Raw genomic sequence first — 21624 nt, 5'->3', positions numbered from 1 at the left:
CGAGCTTTTTAGGTACTGTTGCCATACTATGCTTTTCACTTTGTATTAATAATGCATTGTTTCACCTTCCTATCCAGCTACACAGACATCATGTTTGTGACTATCTTATCCCAGAACATGCTGGAGTTCAACCTCACCAACGAGAAGCTGATCCTGTTCTCCTCCAGGGCACCACAGGTTAAAACTATGATTGACTATTTCATCACAGAGCTCAAAAAGGTAGGACCTTCCTTTGATGCATGGCAGTATTGCCCTCAGAGGGCAAGAATGTGACATGGTGAAAGGTAACAGGGTGGAATTGTAAAAGCAGAAATACTACTTTGTATGTAGTTATAAAGTAATTGGATTTCATGCTAGATGTGCTCTTATAAAGAAATAAAGGTTTTCCACCTGATCCATGATACAAAGGCTGCAACGTGTAACTATTTGGAGTAAAGGCTTACATAGCAACTCCTTTTCTTTGTCCTGCTCTCCCCTGTTTCCAACTGATTAGAACAGCCTGCATCCGCAGGTGAGTTTGGAAAGCAGACTTAAAAGATAGGTCACCTCTTTAAAAGCTTTTTATTGACTGCAGGTCCCATTCTTAGACACGTAACTTCTTGAGAGCCCTGGTCGTCTACCACCATATCCAGTTTCTGTTTGTTTCTGGCGAGACGTGGGTCGGGATTGTCTAACACTTTGTGGTGATTCCTTTTTCATGGTGTCGCTTTACTTCGTGTCTCCATTTTGGACCAGCACAACTGCTGTCCCTACTACTAGATTTTTTGTGTCTCCCTCTGCCATACACCATATACTCCCAGTGTCTAATGGATTCTTTCCTGCCACAGATCCCTATCCCAGCACAGCTGTTCTATCTAAACTTTTCCGCGCCTCTACGCGCCCTGTGCCGTATATAACGTTGGGGGCCAATATATATAGCAGCGCCCCATGACCTGAGTTCCTTTTTTCCATGCGCTCTGTTCGCTAATCGGCACATGCTCGTCAAGCTTCTTATTCTTGAAAATGCCATGCTGACTCTGCCAAAGGCCTCCGGGTTCAAGCCGTGTGCGGATTGCATCCGGCAGATGTCGGTCTCGCTTCCACACTGGATATACTTGTACTGCTTGGGTGTGGGCCACAACACCCAAGATTTCAGGTCTTGTCAGTCCCTGCACCTCAAGGCCCACCGGGAACGGCAGCGAAGAACTTCATGTTTGTCCTTGAGGCAAAGGGCAAAGTTCCGTAGTCTCGGTCGAGGTTGCACGGAGCGGATCGACGCTCCGAACATCAGGCATCTCCATGCAGTGAGAAGGAAAAGAAGAAAAAGAAGCATCAGAAGAGGTCCTCTCCCTGAGTGAGTCCTCTCTTTGCCACTATTCTTCCTCCTCAAAGAAAAAAAGCTGCCACTCTAAGGGTTCCCCTGAGTGGCTGGCACAGGTGGCTTTTCCAACCCAGTCCTCCATGCCAAAGGAATAGTAGAGCTTCTGCTTGAAGATGCTTAACATCCTCACCAAGGTACTGGTGGCTCCAGCCCTGGTGCTGTCAGCTTTGGCTGCGGTGCTGGTGGGTACCACTGTGTCTTCTGTGACTGGCAGGGTACCCTCAGAAGACCACTGCCGCATACCTCAGGCCTCGGGGTTGGTCCAGAAGGAGAGCAAAATCTCTCTGCATCGTGGACTCTACGGGACTGCGTCCCACTCCCCAGGGACGTCTTTATGTCGAAGATGTATGTTATCTACGACGAAAAGGGCAACCAGGTAGGAAGGCTAGAGACTTCCCAGAAGAATTTTGTGGGGTAGGTAAGGATGTGTTGGAGGCAAAGGACCTGCAAGGAGCCAGTTGCCTAACCACGTCCCCTGAGTTGGACATCTTACCAGCTCCCACCCCAGTTAAGCCTCACGCCACCTCCCAGTGCCTGATGGCTAAGGTGGCCGATACTCTGGGGCTCTCTGCTCCATCCAGGTCAAGAGTTCAATACGAACTCTGACATTCTGGACAATGCCCCAAAGAAGGAAACAGTCTTTCCCTTTAATGTGTCGTTGGAGGCTCTGGTATTGGAAGTGTGGGAAAAACCTGCATCTGTTTCAGCAGTGGATAGGGACCTCGTGAGGAAGCAGGGTTTGACATGTGGGGCAAGAAGATTTTTGTGCCAGGCAGCCTAGCACTGCGGCCGTGGAAGTCTCTTGTACCATGGCAAAATTCTCCTTCGGCCTCTAGTCATCAGTACCCAGTGTGGCAGAGTATGCCCCAGAGGGAGAGTTGAGGGTTGGGTTTCTGTCCGTGGTCTCGGAGGGAAACGAGGTGGCATGACAGATGAACAAGGTAAACAAGGTGTACCTCATCATTCAGGCATGGATGGCCTCCCATAGCCTATGCCTGAATGATGACAAGACCGAACTCATCATCCTGGGATCAGCCACGAACCTAAACAAACTGGACCTCAACTACTCCAGCTTCACCATAGACGGCAACTCTATAAAGGTAGCTAAGGAAGTGAAAACCCTCAGCATCTACCTCGATTCCACCCTCTCCTTCCATAAACAGGTCAGCTCCATGGCCTCCACCACAGCCTACACATGCAAGCTTATACGCTCAGCCAAACCCTTCCTCTCCACCCAAAGCTGCATTACTCTAGCCAGAGCCCTCATACTTTCAAAACTGGACTATTGTAACTCCCTCTATGTAGGTGCTAACAAACAAGTTACCAATACAATCCAAATCCTACAGAACAATGCTCTCAGAGCAGCGCTTAGCTTCCCTAAAAGAGAACACATCTCCAATATTAGGAGAACTCATAACTGGCTCACCACCTCGGACAAAATCCTGCTTAAGGTAGCCTCCCTCACCCACAAATGCCTTAACAATGCAGCTCCCCGTTATCTAGCCTACAGAATAACCAGATACACTCCCAACAGACACACCAAAAATAGCAATGCTAACCTGCTCTCTGTTCCCAGATTCAAGCTAACGAAAATGGGCGGTAATAGCTTCCAGGTGAAAGCAGCCCAACACTGGAACACACTACCACCCTCCGTTAGAGCACCACAAACCTACCACCAATTTAGGTGTAACTACATACAGTGGCTAAAGAGCAAAGACCAATAACGGACACCGTTGTAACTATTGCAAATGTTCTTTTCAATTTGTAACTCTTTCGTAATTGTACTGCACTGTCTCCTCGTAACTGCATCTCCCCACTGCGTCCTTTGTATAAAAATGTAAATAATGTACAGCACTGTAACTAAGTTGAGAATATACTTGTCATGCTTGCGCCCTCATACCTTCTGGTCCAGTGCGCCATATAAATAAATAAACAAACAAACAAACAAACAGATGCTCCAATGTGGACGACTGGACACAGCAGACTGCATGGGCAGGTCAATAGCCACTAGCACGGTGGTCAGGCGCCATTTTTGATTACAGGCATCAGGGTTTGCAGCAGACATTCAGATGAGACTGTTAGACATGCCTTTCAACTGACAGAACCTTTTTTGAGCTGAGGCTGACAACGCCGTCCAGAAGGTCCAATCGTCTAAGGCAACTGCTAAGTCATTAGGGCTTGCAATACAGAAGCCTTCCACTCAGTCCTCTTCTTGAGGCAGGGATTTTCACCCCATTCCTGCCTTTGCCCACAGGGACCTTGGATAAGCTGCCCCGGGAGGCCAGGGCAGGCGCATCCCGAGAGGCAAAAGAAGGGGTAACCAGCAAGGTGGTGTTGCAGCGACTGTTGTTCCCTCCGCTCCCCCAGGGCACCAAACCTCAGTGACTGGCTTATTACTCATCACTGGTGGGAGGGAGGCTTTCCTTGTTCAGCATGGAATGGTTGGAGACCACGTCCAACTCTTGGGCCTTACAGGTCATCCATCAGGGTTATTTTCTCCTGTTTCTCCAGTGCCCACCAGACCACGGTCCTCTAGCCACCCTTTTTAGAGGAGGTCCATCATCAGCTTCTGGCAAAAAACGTGATCGAACTGGTTGCAAGCTCTAAACGAGGAACGGGTTGTTAATCCACCTATTTTCTAATGCCGAAGAAGGATGGAGGTTTGTGCCCCATTCTGGATCTGCAGCTACTGAACCTGTTGTTATGCAAGGAACAGGGACAGTGATAGGTCTTTTGCCATCCTAGGCGAAGCATAATTTTGCCGTCCTCCAATGCACGACCAAGCATCCCATTCCCAACCCAAAATATGTCCCTGGCCTCTTCATGCACTGCCTCATGTACCTCCTACCATAACATGCTCTACCCCAAATGTGTTTCTGCCCTTTTCCTGTCCAGGTTCTTTTGGTCCCATGCCCAGGAGCAACACATCTGATCACCAAGTGCAAGGTCACATACAGCGGCTTTGTGCAGATACGAAGGTCTGATCACTTTATTATTTTATTGTGAATGCTTGTAAGTGGGATAAAGCCTGGGCTGTAATGAAACCCGTTTTCATCTGAGGTAGCCTTGGCTAGAATCCACCTGCATCTTTAACCCGTAGGAAAGTTGTGGGGGCCTGATGCATGCCATCAATCCAGTGCTTTAAGTGGAATATAAAAAAGGGGGATAAAACAGTATTTGCGGTGTAACCCAAAAAGCATAAATAGCTAATGAACCTTTCAAAGAAATGTGGGATATGTAACTAGGAGGAAGCCTAATAGACACAGGAGAGTTTTCGATGTGATACCTGACATGAACGTGCGAAAGAAATATTAAAAAAGATGTTTTAAACATTACCTATGTAATCATTAGTCCAACAATCTACTGAAATAAATGTATTCAACTAAAAAAATCAATACAGGTCAATGAAGTTTTTAATCTATGCAAGATAGCTCAGAAGGCTAATGTGCCTGCTTCAGAGATATGCTTTGACTTTGCAGGTCAGAATTTCTCATCCCACTAAGCCAGCTCAAAGGGTTAATGTGCTTACTACAGTGATCGTGGTTAACATGCATGGCACAGCATCCTCTGACCGCATTTCATCTTTCACTATTGCTTTCCCTGTACCACGATCGGCCACCTATTCCTCCTCCTTCCCTCTCTTTCCACCCTTCCTTTCTTCCTTTCTCTCCCTCGAAACCTAGATGTAATCTTTAAAAAATATATATATTTTTATTGAATTTTCCAAAGCACATAAAACATTATCATCCTCCAGCCCCCATCTCTCCCTTCCTCCATACCCCCATGCCAGAGAACCAGATATTGTATTGTATCAGGTCATGTGAGCACACCATCGCTATCACATAATATCCAGGATTCTCAACTTGTAAGGGCACCATTGTACCTGATAATCACTTTGGAGATATGCCAGTTCATGACCCCAGTTCTGCTGAAATTCCAGGCTAATACCTTGAACCATGTATGTTACCCACTCCACTGCTCCAAAGTTCAACACCTTCTGCATACAGTCAAATTCCGTTGATGCCTGCTTCTGTTTCCATTTTTGCACCACTGTCAGCCATGCTGCTATGAGTAAAATCATATATCCCTCAGGTGATTTTTAGAATAGAGCCTCTTATCCGGATCCCACAGACCACAAAGCCAAACTCGATCCTCCACATTCTCACATCCACGGAATATATCTTTCATCTGCCTTTCTTGCCAGAATGGTTGAATTCCTGGGCCTTCCCACCAAATATCAGACAAATTCCCTGTCCCTGCGCATCCTCTCCAACTTTCTGAGAATACATTGGGGTACATTGCATGAAGTCACACTGGCATGTAGTGCCATTGTACCATTATCTTGTACCACATTTCCCTCAGTTGGATAGATGTGTTAGCTTTGGGATATTGCCCCACAAAAGTTCACATCCTTCCTGTGTAGGTGTGCTCCCCAATGATGTCTCCCACCTCTTCATGTACCGCCATTGGTTTGGGGGCGAGTGTTCTGTGAGGAATTTGTAAAGAGAGGAGACAAATATCTTTGATCCAGTTTGAGTTGTAATATATTTCTCAAATGGGGTTAAGGGCTGAGTGGCTGCTGCCCTGATGTGTGGGTCGGACAGCCAATGTCTTAGCTGGCAGTAACGCAACCTATCCCCTTCGGTGATCTTTGTCTGTTGTTTACAGGCCTCAAATGAAAGGATGTCGTTCCCTTGATACATATCGCAAAGTTTTATACATCCCGTCATGCTCTAAACAATCCATACTCCATCCCCGGCGCAAATTGTGGGTTGAAAAATAACAGTGTAAATGGGGATGGGGTAGTGGACAAGTTTCCCCGTGCCAGTAGTGAGTCCCAGAAGTCCGCTAGTGCCCTGTCTTATTGTGACCATACTTTAAGGGTATCACCTGTAAACCATTCCCTCACCACCTGCAATTGTGCCGCTACGTAGTATTTGGAAAAGTGAGGGCGCCCCAGCCGCCCCTGGTTTTTGGTGCTGTTAGGGTACGCATAGCCACACTGGGAGGTTTGTTTTGCTATATATATGCCCTTATCATTTTGTTGAGGGAACTAAAGAAAATTTTGCGTATGTGAATGGGAAGCGCCTGGAAATAGTATAAAACCTGTGGGAGAATAACCATCTTCACTGCATTTAACCTCCCTAGCCATGAGACGGTTAAGGGACCCCATCTCTGCAGGCAGTTCTGCTTTGGTTTTCTGCAATAACTGCGGGTAGTTTGTCCCATATAATTGTCCCAAGGTCTTAGTAATGATGACCCCTAAATAAGAAATCCCTGTCTTCCCTATTTTAAGTTGGGTGTGGGTTTTTGTCCATTCTAGTTGATCAGGATGGCCTGATAGTTTTAACATTTTCAATTTCTGCATGTTAATTTTTAGTCCTGCGACCTTCCCAAACGCCTCCAATTCCCCTATAAGTGCGGGCAGTGATAGTCTGGGTCTGTCACTGCCAGCAACATGTCGTCAGCAAACACCAACATTTTGTAATCCTCCCTGCCCATGCTGATCCCCCTGTCCTGGTCAGAAGTCCGAATTTTAATTAAGGAGGGTTCTAAATAAATGGCGTATAGTAACAGGGATAGCGGGCATCCCTGTTTCTTACCTCGCCTAACGCCAATGCGTTTTGATAGGTTGCCATTAACTGCGAGTCGTATAGAGGGGGTGTAATAATTTGCCCGGACCATCTGAAGAAATCCCGACACAAATGCCATATGTTCCAATATACAGAAGAGAAATGTCCATTCAGCGTGGTCGAATGCTTTTTCCGCATCCAACGCAACCAACACGGCCGGCTGCTGTGTTATGGTGATTTTCTCTACTAAGTGGCATAATCTGCATATATGGTCATGTTTCTGTCTCCCTGGTATAAATCCGGACTGATCCGGCTCAATTAACTTACGAAAGAGCACTGTAAACCTAGTCACCTGTATTTTTGTATAGAGTTTTGCATCGAGATTTATTAACGTTATGGGTCTGTATGATCCAGGAAGCGTCAAGTCCTTGTCGGATTTTGGAAACACCACTACCTTTGCTTCATAAATTGTCATCGTAATCCACCCTTTAGGTCCAGAACGTATTATACAGTCTAGTGAGCCACAGGATGAAATTCACCTGAAATTATTTATAAAAACTTGCATGGTAGCCATCCGGGCCAAAGACTCTATTTAGAGGTAGTGACTTAATTGGCTCTGCTACTTCGCTTTCCTGAATTTCCCTCTCCAATTCCTTCTGAGCAGGAGATTTTAGGCAACAGGATTTTGCCCAGGAATATTCCCTGCAAGTCCCCATCTGGGTTGCCTGTAGAGTACAGCTTGGAGTAGTAAGTAGAGTCAAAGATCGCCAGACTCCAGTCATTACCCGTCACCATATCCCCATCCTTTGCTGCCATTATTAAGACTGTATGAGCTTTTTTTTTACTTTTCAATTGCCTTGCTAACTTTCAGTCAGCTTTATTTGCTCCTATATAATAGCGTTGTTCTATGTATAGCAGGGCCTACTCTGCACGTTTAGTGCAGAGCCGTTCCAGCTGGGCTTGGGTATGTTTTAGCGCTCTCTGCAAAGCTCTAGTCGGGCCCTTAGCCAGTTTCCCCATTATTTCCCCGAGTTTAGTCTCTAATTCCATTTCTAATAACCTTCTTTGCTTTTCCCTTGTGACCCTCATGACTATCAGTTCCCCCCTCAACACAGCCTTCAATGCATCTCAAACCAACTCTGGGGCCATGTCCGGCATTACATTCCCTGCAAAATATGTAACTATTTTCTAACTTATTGCCTCAGTAAGAATTTGGTCATGCAAAAAATCTCCTTGGAACCCCCATTACCTCAGACCTCCTTTCCCTACCTGCGTCTCTACCTTTATCTTTAGTGGGGCATGATCCGACAATGAGATTGTACCCAGCTCCACCTCCTTAACCTTCCCTAGTAATCTCATGGATACCCACACATAGTCTATCCTGGATAAGGAGGAGTGGACATGAGAATAATAGGTGTACCCCTGTGTCAGTCCCCCGACCTCCCTCCAGATATCGTGCAGTGCCAACATAGCTATCCGTTGCTTCAGCACCTTCGATGGCGCCTGTTCATATTGAGACAGCCCCCCCCCCTGCTCTAGTTTTTTCTTTTTCACTGGGGTATTCTTGCCCTTCACATTATACGTGAGCACGTTAATGGCCATTGTTACAATACGTCCCCCCTCACTCACTCTTCCCGCAGACTTCCCTGGTTCCTTCTTTCCCCCCTCTGGCGTATCCCTCACCCCTTTTTCCCCCTAATGTTCCCAACACCCAACAAATCCATTCGCACCTCAACCAACAACTTAACTACCCTCCTCCTAAGTCCTTGGGTAGAGTCAAAGAGCCTATGGGTGCCTGGACGCAAGATACACAGCTTTTAACCCTCCAACACTCCCAAAGAAACTCCTGCGGGGTATCCTAAAACCCCCACCCCTAGATTCCTAGCGGTCCCCACTATATGGTGGCTCCCGCCGAGCTGCAGCCATAGCTGAAAAAGCTCCCCTATTAAAACACCAGTGAAGAGGTTGTATCACCAATGGGGTTGCCTCAGCTCCTGCTACTGTCCCCTCTAACTTTCCAGTCTTTATCTTTGACATATTGGGTACCTCAGTTGGCACGATTCATTCGAGACCCTTCTCCCTTCCCTTCTTCAGAACTGTACTCCATTCCCAGGGCCTCCTGCCTGCTCGAGTAGAGTTCCTGACATGGTCACGACTGTCAGTTGCCTCTTCTCGAAGCTGTAAAATGTCTTCTCCTTCCTCACATGTCGTGATCCTGTGTTGGCGATCTTCCCAGGTGAGCAACAGCCGAAAAGCTAATGTCAATTTGTATTTAACATTTTTCTGGGCAAGAAATCTTACCACTTGACCCATTGCTCTTCCATTTTGCAGCGTGCTCTGAGCAAAGTCCTGATATAACTGCACCTCCATTCCATTGATCCTCATTGAATTGGAAATGCGGGCTGCTTTCAATATGTGCTGTTTATGAGCGTAGGAGGTCACTGCACCAGAACATCTCTTGGTCTAGATCCTAGTTCTTTTCTTCGCGACCGCAGTCTGTGTATCCTGTCCAGGTGGACCGCAAACTCCTCGTCTCCACATAGAAGGTCTGCAAACATTTGTTATAATCCTCACATTGTAGTTCTAGGTTGTTGGAAGGACAGGATAGGTGCTCCAGGAGCTCATTGTTCTTTTTCGTGTCTTCCGCTACTTTCTGGAAGGATTTTTCAGCAGTGGCCGTTGTCTCCTCCAACTTCGCCACGTCTACATTCAGATCCTGTTTTGACTGTGTTAGTCCTGTTTTTAGCTGTGTGAATTGGAACCTGAAGGTTTGCCATAAATTGGTCTTGAAAGTCTTTAAATCATTGCTGGAAATCCTCTGCATACCGTCATGTCGGAATCCACTGTGTCGCGATGTTTTGGCATGTCGTGGCCTTCCGCACCACTGCTATTTCATGGCAAAGCCTCAGGGCCCCACAGCTTTGCAATGCTGTTGTTTAAACGTTTCTGGGTGTGTTTTTGCCCTGCTGCCGCAGTTTTCCCTTTGTTTTTGGGCATGGGGCTGTTTACGAAAACCAGTGTTGTTCTTGGCCTAATTCCTCAGATTGCAGCCTCATACATTGGTCCCATCGGCTCCCCAAATGCCAGGTTAACAGGAGTGCATGGATTGCATAAGGTTGATGTGTGTTAGGTATATGCGCACCCTTATTTTGCCTCTCCTCAGTAGGGTGGGGGGGGGGCTTATGTGCACCCATGCTTCTAGAGCTCTGCTGTATCCCTGCTGGGGGAGCAGGCAAGTGCCCCCGGTCTTCTGTGCTTCCTCGTTGCCTTCCAATGCATCCCTTCCCCTTTCAATATGCATTGTGGGAAGGAATTGAGCCCCTACACTGCTTGCATGGACGTGCCTTTTTCCAGGGCCTCCACTCTGATGCCGTCTCCACCTGATGACTGAGCTTTCACTGATGGGTGTGGGGGACTGTCCAGTGTTCCGGTACTTGAGCGCCCCGGCAAATGCCTTTTGTGCAGCCTTAAGCCCTGTCTCCGTTGCCTACGAAGCGCCACTTCCCTCTGTGTGATGCACACATGTGCCTGCGGATGTTTCAGAGGCAGTCAGTGCCTCCCAACACCTCCTCATCGGAGTCCGTCCCCGTTTTTGACCGTACCTCTTGATTGGTGGGGGGCACCGCAGTGGGGAGCGGTATCCCCTGCCCTCCTGATCCCCGTCTTCAACTGCCCCGTGGCCCTGCTGCCTTCATCACGGTCTTGGCTGACCGCCCTTCACCTCCCGTCCGAGCTGCGTGTGGCACAGTCCCTCGTCCGCGGAACCACCTAGTCACTGCTTCTGAATGGGCAAAGCTCCCAACCACTGCAAGGCTCTCGAGGACCTCAAACGCACAGAGACACAAGTGTTTGCTTCTTTATCAAGCATATGTTGCGGCCCGGTGGGGACGGAGCTCCAATACGCACGTTGTCCCTACCGGCCGCCATCTTGGAATCTCCTAGATGTAATCTTTGACCCTTCTCTCTACTTTTCCCTTCACATCTCATCTACTGCTTGATATTGCCGCTATGCTCTTTTTAATATTCGTTGCGCCCATCCTTATCTCTCCTTCCACTCCACTAAGCTTATTTTTGTCTGCTTAGTCTTCTCTCGTATTGACTATTGTTCAGCTCTTCTTCTTGGTCTTCCTGCCTCTCACCTAGTCCCTCTTCTCTGTCTATAATTTCTCCATTCGTCTTCTTTTCTCCCTCCTCATTCCCCCATTACATCCTCCTTGCTTTCTATATCCCTTCTTCCTTTTGAGTCTCGCCTCCTCTGCCATTTCCTGTCTACGGTTTTCAAGTGTATCCATGGTCTTGTGCCTCTCTATCTCTCTTCCTCAATCTCACTCTACTCTCACACCCATGTCCTGCTCTCTCAGAACAAGTTCCTTCTCTCTGTTCCGAAACCACCCTGTGCTTCATCTCGCTTTCACTCCTTCACCTTGCTTGCCCCTAAGCATTGGAACTCTCTCTGTCAATTTATACATTCATCCTCTTCCCTGCGTATCTTTCAAATTAACCTGAAAACACATTTTCTATCTGCTCTCTCTAATAATTGATTTACTTTTCCTCTGCCTCTTTCATTTATCTGGATTGTATTATCTACTTTGATTGTACATTTGTATTGATTTTCTATTCAGCGCTTTGGCGAATGTGCTATCCAACTTAAATAGATACAAATACATCCTGACACCCACCCCATACTCTCCAACTTGTTGCTCCTCCAAACAATGGAAACAGTCTTCTTTTAGTTCTGAAATGCGAAAGGCACAATTTAACAAAACAAAGGTTGCCCCTCTAGCAGCACTCTGCAGTAGCAGTAATCAGTTTTTTGTTAATGTACTAGTTTTGGCCTCTTTCACGAGTTGGGCAGTAGCACTTAAAGACGGCGGTAATTGTATTAGCGCCCTGCCAATTCCGCTCCACCGGAGCACGAGTTGGCGCAAATACCACTGATTGAAAAACCTGCAGGTTCAATTACAGCCGGCACTATTACAGCCGGCTTTAATAGCACTGGGTGTAATAGTGCTGACAACACTAAATGCAATTACAGCCCTATCACAACTCCATGTATGGCTGTATTAGCGCTGAAAACCGGCGCTAATACAGTTGAGATTTACCTCCAGATGGAGGTAAATGAACACAGGTGCCAGAAATGAAGCCACAGGTGCAACCAATGCACTCCAGAGGGGTACATACGCCACACCCCTGCCCCCATGCTGCCATTATTTGCTGCAAGCTGGAACAGGCAGCTGCTCAGGCTGCTCCTGGATCTCGAGATGCTGGACAAGCAGGCCAGGGCACAGGGAGCACAGGGGGTGGACAGGAGGAAGAGGCGGAGGAAGAGGAGGAGGAGGAGAATGGTCCCTGCAAGGCGAGCACCCATCCCTAGTGTTAGGCCATCACCCTGGGCCCTCACTGACACCCAGTTGGTCAACCTGTTCCGCCTGAACAGGGAGACCATCACTGACCTGCTGACCACCATTCTCAGACATTGGGAGCAGGATAAACATATGCACAGCTATGCCCCCACTGGTGAAGCTCGTGGCAGTCCTGCAGTTCCTCAGGACAGTCTCCTTTCAGCACTCTGTGGCCATGATGCACGGCGTGGCATAGTCAACATTCTGTGCAGTCCTGCCCCAGGTGCGAGATGCCCTCCTGCCGCATGTCCACAACCACATTGCCCTACCCACCACCCCGGCACAGCTCAATGGCATGAAGGCAAGGTTTTATGTCACCGCTCAACTGCCAAACGTCATTCCAGCAATTGACTGCACCCAATTGGCATTGGTGGCACCCCATGCAGCTGTATACAGGAACAGGAAGCACTACCACTCCCTGAACGTGCAGGTGACCTGCAACCCTGGCCTCATCATAACCCACTGCTCTGCCCGCTACCCAGATTACACCCATGGCTCTATGATCCTACGCAACAGGACTCTGCTAGGATACATGGAGAGGCACAGAGGACAACAGATGTGGATAGTGGGTGAGTACAATTGCTGCCACATATGCACAGTGAAATATCTGACTGACATCTGAGAGGGGGCGTTGTTAACAGTGACACAAAGCATGGAATGACAAGTGAATGCACTAGCAGCACCCTTCCAGCAATCACACACACCCATGACAGGGGATAGCCAAGGGAGCATGCACACGTTGAACACACCTTGACACACACGCGCAGGTACACATACTGCAGCACTTGCAATGACACACATGACCACATGTACCACAATGCATCTGTAATGAGGCACAGCAAACAACCACAATACAGCACCCAATAGCAGTCCAGCCAGTGTCACAGCCATGTGCCCACATGCATCCACCTTGGAAAGTCGATTCACTGCCCCTAGTAGACTAGGGTAGGACACCAGCCAACCCAGCATGCCCCATGCACTGGAAAAGCACACAGCCACAAAGCAGCCACCAGGGACACACCACTGAACAACATCTACAACAGCACAGGGTGTATGTGCATGCAAAGGAATGCATGACACCATTCACAAAGTGTGCACATACACAGGGGTGGCATGAATACATGCATGCACACAATGACCATTGCCCCGATACTGTGTGACATCACCCGCAAGCATGACCTAGTTAACAATGTATGTGCAAAACCCCATGCAGGTGACTGGATATCTGCAGTTGGTGTGGCTGTTGACCCCTGTGCGTGACCCACGTACACCACAAGAGGTGGCTTACAACCTTGCCCACAGTTGGACACTTGTCTGCATTGAGCGCACCTTCATACTCCTCAAGGCATGATTCTGGTGTCTAGATCGTACTGGGGGAGCCCTGATCTGCACCCCGGACAAGGTAGGCAAAATTGTGCTGATGTATGTGTCATGATTCCAGCCAATGAGCATAGTGTACATTCAGGCATCCCAATTAAGCCAGGAACATTACTTCAGTCAGTGGGTCAAAAGTGGGTGTTAGTCTGGCATACATGGCATTTGCGAAAGGTTGAGTATAGGTGCACACCTCTGGTTCAATAAAGATTGTTAGGTAGTTTGAAGTTGTATTCAGATAATTTTAGGTGCTGGGGAGGAACTGGAGTCATGGCACAAAACCCTGACACATAAAACGAAAAAAGAAAAGGATTCAACCTAGGAATCCTCCCGTCCCCTGCACACTTTTGGGTGTTTGGATCAAGTCCAATACTGTTATTTTTATACATCAACAGAATGTTTAAGGAGTAATACTTCATAAAAGGAAATGTCAATAGACAAAATCATACAAAAACATTTTTTATATATCACAAATAATGTGGTTCAATTCTTTCGACATGAAATTTACAACATAAAGAAGCACAAATGGTATCAAAAGATCACATCAAGTTTGGAGAGAAAATGTTTTGGGGGGAAAGCGAAAAATAATTTTTTCTGAAGAAAGAGATGTATACATATGGAGTCCAATTCACTTGGCGACGCGTTTCGAGGATACTTTCCTCTTCTTCATATGGCCCAAATTGGATTCTTAACACAAAGAGAAAACAGTCATTCAGTTGCTTGTAAAAAACAAAAACTATTATTCAATTTCAGTGAATTATACAGTTACATAGTGTACATATGTAATATTCCATGACTTTTGACAATACTGAATCTCCTTGTTAATCGAAATTCTAAATTACATAACTTATTCTTATATAGTGATTAGGTTAGTATAATGTTGTTCATGAAAACATGAACATTGGCTCGGTACTCATCATTCTGTGGGACTGGCAACAGAGTTATTCAATTGCTGTTTTCACTGCTGGACTATGTCTAACAAAGGTTAAATATGTTGCGGAAATTAGGTATATAGTATTATGAATTGTGCTCTAACTTATCTAAATTGAACTTTGAATCAGCCACAATTTTGATTCATGATTGGCTTGACTACTCACCGTTCTGACGGCTTGACAACACTATTAGATCTATCATTTTCCTATTTCCCCCATCGTCTCTACTTACGGGAGGGGGCATATTTTCATCATTTTTTACTTTTTTTAAACATTTTGGATGACCATTTCATCTTTCATTTTTTGACTTCCTTTTATGACCATTTGGTCTATACAGTAATTTATCTTTGCCACTCTTCAGTGAGTATAGCTCCATTCTTCTTTGACCACTTTAAAATGGCCGTACTTTTATCTAGTAATTTTAGTCCTTTCTCTACTGACTTTACAGTTATCCCAGTCCTCTCTTTTCTGACACTACCCATGATCCTCCATGGCGCATGGCGTTTCCATGGGTGCTATGGAAGGACGCGGAACCGTGAATCCGATTCAGCTCCGAAAATAGATCCCGCAGATCGTTCTTTCCTGCACTCTAGGTAAGTGTCTCCACATTTTCACTTATGTTAGACACGTAGTTGTCTCTAGGATATTTCACTTCCTAAACCAAATTCCCTTACTCTGCAGGCGCCCTTGCACGCTTGTTGCAGGGCTCACTGTGACCTGGACTTGCCGTCTCTACAGCAATACTGCTGAATTGATATTCCTCCACCTGTCTACTGAGCTAGACGCACCATTGAGGTACTTGTTATAGCAACTACTTATTTATTTGCCAGAACTGCCTGTGCCAGTTTCTTTCACTGACCTCTTGATCCATTTCCTAAACCCATATACATAGGTTGGACTTCTGAATGCTGCCACCATCCGCTGGCATCATATTGAGTTATACCGTGACCATTTCACCGCTCATCTTTATTTCATCACGTTTCATTTTTTGGTACGTCTATTCGTTTAGTTTCAGGTTAATATATTTGCTCATTAGTTTTTCATTTTCAGACATAGCGCTTTCTGAATATCGACAATAGTCATCCCCTCTTAACACTTTGTTTGTTTGAGATTGGAACCAGTAATATACAGTTAATTATATATTATCTCTTTATTTTAATTTTTTACCATTCCTTACTCTATTCAATATTCATGCTTCTATCACAACCCACGGTTACTTAAAACCGGTGACTCTGAAAACAGCAATTGAATGACTCTGTTGCCAGTCCCACAGAATGCCGAGCCAATGTTCATGTTTTCATGAACAACATTATACTAACCTAATCACTATATAAGAATAAGTTATGTAATTTTGAATTTCGGTTATTGAGGAGATTCAGTATTATCTAAAGTCATGGAATATTACATATGTACACTATGTAACTGTATAATTCACTGAAATTGAATAATAGTTTTAGTTTTTTACAAGCAACTGAATGAATGAATGTTTTCTCTTTGTGTTAAGAATCCAATTTGGGCCATATGAAGAAGAGGAAAGTATCCTCGAAACACGTCGCCAAGTGAATTGGACTCCATATGTATACATCTCTTTCTTCAGAATTTTTTTTTTTTCGCTTTTCCCCAAAAAAAAATTCTCTCCAAACTTGATGTGATCTTTTGATACCATTTGTGCTTCTTTATGTTGTAAATTTCATGTCGAAAGAATTGAACCACATTATTTGTGATATATAAAAAATGTTTTTGTATTATTTTGTCTATTGACATTTCCTTTTATGAAGTATTACTCCTTAAACATTCTGTTGATGTATAAAAATGCTTTCTCCTCACAGAACCTGTCAAAGGAGAGAAATATAAGACATCAGCTTTACAGAAAAAAGACAACAGAATTTCATAGCTCATAGAAAAACTACCCGAACTGTAGTTTTCTTCGAAGCAGTATCTCAGTCAGCAGTGGTCGTTACTACCGCAGCAGCTCCTGTCAGAAGTTTCTCTCACTGCCGCAGCATCATCCGAAGCAGTTTTCATCTGAACCCGGAGGTATCTCAGTCTGAAGTTATTCTCACAGCCGCAGCATAATTCGACAGCAGTTTTTGTCCGAAGCCGCAGCATCTCAGTCAGACGTTTTTCTCACAGCAGCAGCATCATCCGACAGCAGTTATCGTCCGAAGCCACAGCATCTCAGTCAGAGATTTCTTCCGCCGCCTCCGCCCCATTCTGAAAGGATTTTCCTCAGCTTTCCGAAAATCTGCAGATAAAACAGAGATATTTAATTAACTAACAAACTGAATAGAAAAATACAAAAGGAAGTTGAATAAGCTTACGTACCTGAAGTACTGGAAGTTTCTCTCAGCACAGTTGTTTCCGCGCTTTTCCTGAAGACTGCAGTTTTTCTGTATAGTTGAACTTACCTTGTTTAGCGTTTCCTCAGCCTAAGTAACCTTGTAGTCATCCGCAGCATAAGCCTTTCCGAATTCTGAGAACCTGCAAAAGAAAAGTTAATCATTAGAAAGAGAGATCTCTTCAACGTAGGAATAATTACATGATATAAAGAACACCGCGTTTTTCTCCCAAGATACTTTACCCAAAGACATTTCCTGGAAAAGTATAGGCAAAATCAAGGCAAACAACTATTGAGTCCTCAGCGTCCCAAGACTCCATTGTATTGCATTTTCAACACGCCCCTGTAGAAACCAGGATGGAGAGCTCCACACATAATAAACACAGGAAAGAGGGGAGAATACCAAAGTATATATATTAAGGCAGCACCTTCTCAGTAATTAGATGCAATAGCCATTCTATTGTTGTTGTTATCGTTTTTACAGAAAAAGTGCCCAAGTACAGGTTCACAGGCTCAGAAGGCATTACGCTTCCGAGGAGTCCAGATAAGCGTTACTGTATGCAATGCTTCATTTTGCCTGAGGAGGAATGTGCCACTACCCCCAGACGCAAACATGCCACACCCTGAAGAAGAAGAAGATGGCCTGCCTGAGGCAGGACACAGACTAGCCAATCCCAGGGATGACGTGAGAGAAAGAAGACAGGCCCGGCAGGTAGTAATAGACAATTGTTTCTAGAACAATCACCTGCCCCAGTCCATTACCAGCACTGTGAATAAACTGCACATGAGCACAATGACGAACGTCCATGCATTTTTGTCATTCAATTACATTTTTTGCATCATTTTGCTTAAACTACCCCCCTCTCTGCGCCCACCACCAACACCCCAGCACACTATCCCCCCTTCCCCCACCCATCACTAACACCCAAGCACACCATCCCACCTCGCCCTGCCCACCACCAACACCCCAGCACACTATCCCCCCTCCCCCTGTCCACCACCAACACCCAAGCATACACTCCTCCCCCTCCCCCCCGCCCACCAGCGTGTCCTTAGCAAGGCCACTCAGGGCAACAGGAGTCATGCCATTCACGATGGCCTTGCCCTCTTCTCCCGACCCTCCGCATCCGGTGACCGTGTGTGCAGCTGACGCAGGAACCACCGCCTACGGATGCTCTGCCGTGATCCCTCTGTTGGCGTGGTTGATGTAGATGGTATTGATGCTGCCCCCTGCATCTTCTGCCATTGGAGGGCATTGCTCTCCCGGATTTGTTCTGCAAGGGCTGAGACACCCTCCCACAATTCAAGCACCCTTAGCCCAAACCCTGTCAGTGAAGCGGTGCATGCTGTGACAACTCTCCTTGACCGTGCATTGTTGCGCGCCATCCTCCTTGTTGCCCCATGGATGGCCTGCATGTGTTCACTGTGTGCATTGGCAATGGCCTCCATCTGCCTCTGCCTTGCTTCCATGTCATTCAGTCTCTGCATGACCATGCCCAAAGTGGCCGTAGGCTGTAATGGAGAGGAGATGCGTTGCCTGGAAGGGCTGCCAACAGGGGAGCCATAGAAGGGGGTGTCTGTGTCAATTTCGGGGGGTATGTGTGTGCCGACGGCATGGTGGGCTCTGGCTGTGCTCTCTCACAAGAGTTGGGCTCTCAGGTGTGCTGGGTGGTTGACGGTGCAGACTGAGGTGTGGGGTCGGGGGCATTGATGCATGGTGGCTAGCACTGCTGCTGCTCTGCCCTTGTACCTCCAGAGACATGGTTTGTGGTGGTGTATCCCCTCTGGCTGTGTGTTGTCTGCCATAGTGGTATCATTAGTGGCAACTGGTGTACTCCAGATGGGCTGGGGGCCTAGTGCCCCTGCTGCGGCGGGGTGTGGTGGGCTGCGTCTTACGTCTAGGCGTTGCAAGTTGTCCCCTTTGCAGGGTGGTAGTGGTAGCGCAGGAGGGCACACCTGCAGGTGGCCCCACTGCATCCTCATCCTCTGACGCCTCTGGAGATGCTTGTGTGTCTGTAGGGGACAGAGGGGATGTTGTTAGGACACATTCTCCCACGTGTTTTGGCATACACAATAGTGACTGCATGGTGATGGTTGTGGAACGGGGCTGTAGGACTGATGCACGGGCCTGGTCTGGTTGAATTTGGTAGTGGATTGGGGACAAGTGCTGGAAGGGGGCAGGCCCATTGGGGATTGATTTTGGCCATAGTGGCATGGCAGGGGTACACTGCTGGCCTAGCTGGTGATTGACTTGCATGCATCTGTTCCCCATGCCCCAAATTTGGAGACACACGTGGTAATTGGGAGGTGAGGGGGTGGGCCTGGTACTTGTCACTGTCAGGTGGTTCCGATGGGGCACTGCTGTGTCCCCACCATGGCTGTGTGGTGCATGGCGCTTTGTTGTGTAACTTGGCTGCTCTCGACACTGCTCTGATTCACAGGGGTGGCCTTGGTGCCCTGGCATATGTGTGCTGCGGTAGGTGCCTGTTGTGGCTCCCACACACTTCCCCCAGTCGCAGTGCCCGGTTTATGGGTCGTTCCAATGGGGGGTGCTGTGCTAGGCTGTTGTGATTACATGCAAATGTGTGGGGCATGGTTGACTCACCTTCTGCCTCCTGGCTGCCAACACCCGCCTCCAACCCACTTCAGCACCTCCAGCACCCTTGATACCCTGCCTCAGCACCTCTGACACCCTCGATACCCTCTATATCAAGGAATGAGCTTCACCTTTCTTCCCACGGCGTGAGGTCAAGTTCCAGTGGTGGGTCTCCCCAGTGGCCACAATGCCTTGTCTATGCTGGGCTGGGCCAGCTTTCCCCGGACCCGCACACGCAGGTCATTCCACTATTTCCGTCAGTCTTCCCTGTCTCGGGGGACATGGCTGGCTGCAGAAACCTTCCGACTCACTTTCTGCCAGATTTGGGTGTGCCACTAGGAGGAGGTTTTGCAATGTCTTGCGCCATAGAGTTCATCATGGTGGGCCACGACCTCATCCACGAGTATCACCAGCTAACCCTCTGTAAATTTGGGCTTTCGCAGGCGATCTTGGGCTGCCTTGCTCCTAACCCTCTCCTGTGACATTTCTGCTACTCAGGGAATGTTGACGGGGAGTGTGGATGGCTGCAAGGGGCTCTGATTTTCAATGGATTATGATTTTCAAAATGGCTGCCACAGTGCTTCCCATTCCGGCGGAAATGCATTTCCCGCTGGTGCTATTAGCGCACACTAATTGTGCCGGCGCTAATAATGCTGGCGGCGGTAATGCTAACAGTGCCAGGATTTTGGGCCCGCTTTCCGTCGCTGTTTCCTCCGGGCACAATTAGCGTTAATGCAGGGTCAGTGTGCACATGCACGCATACTTGGGATGCAGTATTATTTGCACCACTGATCCCGGCTTTAACGCTATTTCAGCTTGGCAGAAATAGCGCCGCTTACCACCCAACTCGTAATGAGGCCTTTTGTCTTCAAAACAGTCATCATGTTGAGAAAGGAGGGGAGACTTTGCATGTGTTTCGGAGGATTTCTGCAGGACCATATCTCCAAACCAAATTTGAAAACTTGTAAGAGCCCAACAGGGTCTACTTAAAGAAATGATGCTGTGATCAAGTCCTCCCACAGAGGAACTTGGGTGGTCGGTCAAAATCTCGAAAAAAAAATCTCGAATGACAATAAGGTCGGAAAAAAAATCTCAAAAAAAAAAAGTCGAATTACTCTTTTTTTAATATATATTTATTTTGGGGTCCGGGATTAAAAAAAAATGGGTAAAAAAAAAAACAAAAAAAAAGAGGGGGTTGGGGGAGGGAACCCCCCCATTTCGAATAAAAAACGGCATAAAAAAAAATTAGACTTTTTTTTCGACCTTTTTTTTCGAGATTTTATTTTTCGATTTTATCACTATAAACCAGGAACTTGGGTGTGCTTCTGCTTCCTCTGTCTATCAATTACCTGATTACACATGCCCCAATTTTATCCTAGAGTCCAAGCTGTATTAGACCTCACAAGTAACTACCCTGACATGATCACAAGCAGGCTAACCATACTCAGAAGGGTAAAAGCTGGAGACTTTACAGGCAGACATTACCATGCAGTTCTGTGTAGCCACACCTCACACTCCACAAACGATCAATAAACATAAGTCAGAGGCTTATGCAGCTCATTGTGCCAGGCCCAGGAAGTCTGTCGCTGTTTCACTCCTGGACATGCACATGGTCCCTTCAGGCAGTCTAACACAATCAATGATGACATCTCTGGCCACTCTCTGATTGTGATATATTTTATCTTCCACAGTCTGCTATACATGTGGTCTTTTCTGTCACTATACTTCTGGCATAGGGTTTCACTTTTCAGTGACATCCAGGGGCATTCTCAGCAGCTATACTTCTTGCAGACTGCTTACCAGTCATAGACACCCACCAGGAGAACTGTCTTTTATCCCTGTACCTTTGAGAGACAGTCTAACAGTCACTGACAACTGGCTGCCCCATCATGTTTCACAGAGCATCTTAAAGACCTTAGTGTGTGTGCCTTAGTATTCTGTTACGCTTCTGTGAGAGGGCTACGCCAAATTCATCAAGACAGGATGTCTACAAGAAGTCTAAAGTACAATGGGCTCCTATGAGTGGGCTCCTATTGGCTCCCTGAGTTT

General features: G+C 46.8%; 1 protein-coding gene across 2 annotated transcripts in view; it reads left to right on the top strand.

Moving 5' to 3' along the window:
- MYO15A (myosin XVA) overlaps positions 1-21624 on the top strand; it is a 3541761-nt gene that overhangs the window by 2159191 nt on the left and 1360946 nt on the right. For both annotated transcript variants that reach the window (XM_069645706.1, XM_069645705.1), the window contains exon 46: positions 78-219. In XM_069645706.1, the coding sequence (XP_069501807.1) occupies positions 78-219 (142 nt within the window). The remainder of the gene's footprint in view (positions 1-77; positions 220-21624) is intronic.

This window comes from Ambystoma mexicanum, chromosome 2p, assembly GCF_040938575.1.
Source record: "Ambystoma mexicanum isolate Mex_15411 chromosome 2p, UKY_AmexF1_1, whole genome shotgun sequence".
In the NCBI taxonomy this organism is placed as follows: Eukaryota; Metazoa; Chordata; class Amphibia; order Caudata; family Ambystomatidae; genus Ambystoma; species Ambystoma mexicanum.
This window is presented reverse-complemented; position numbering and strand designations above follow the sequence as displayed.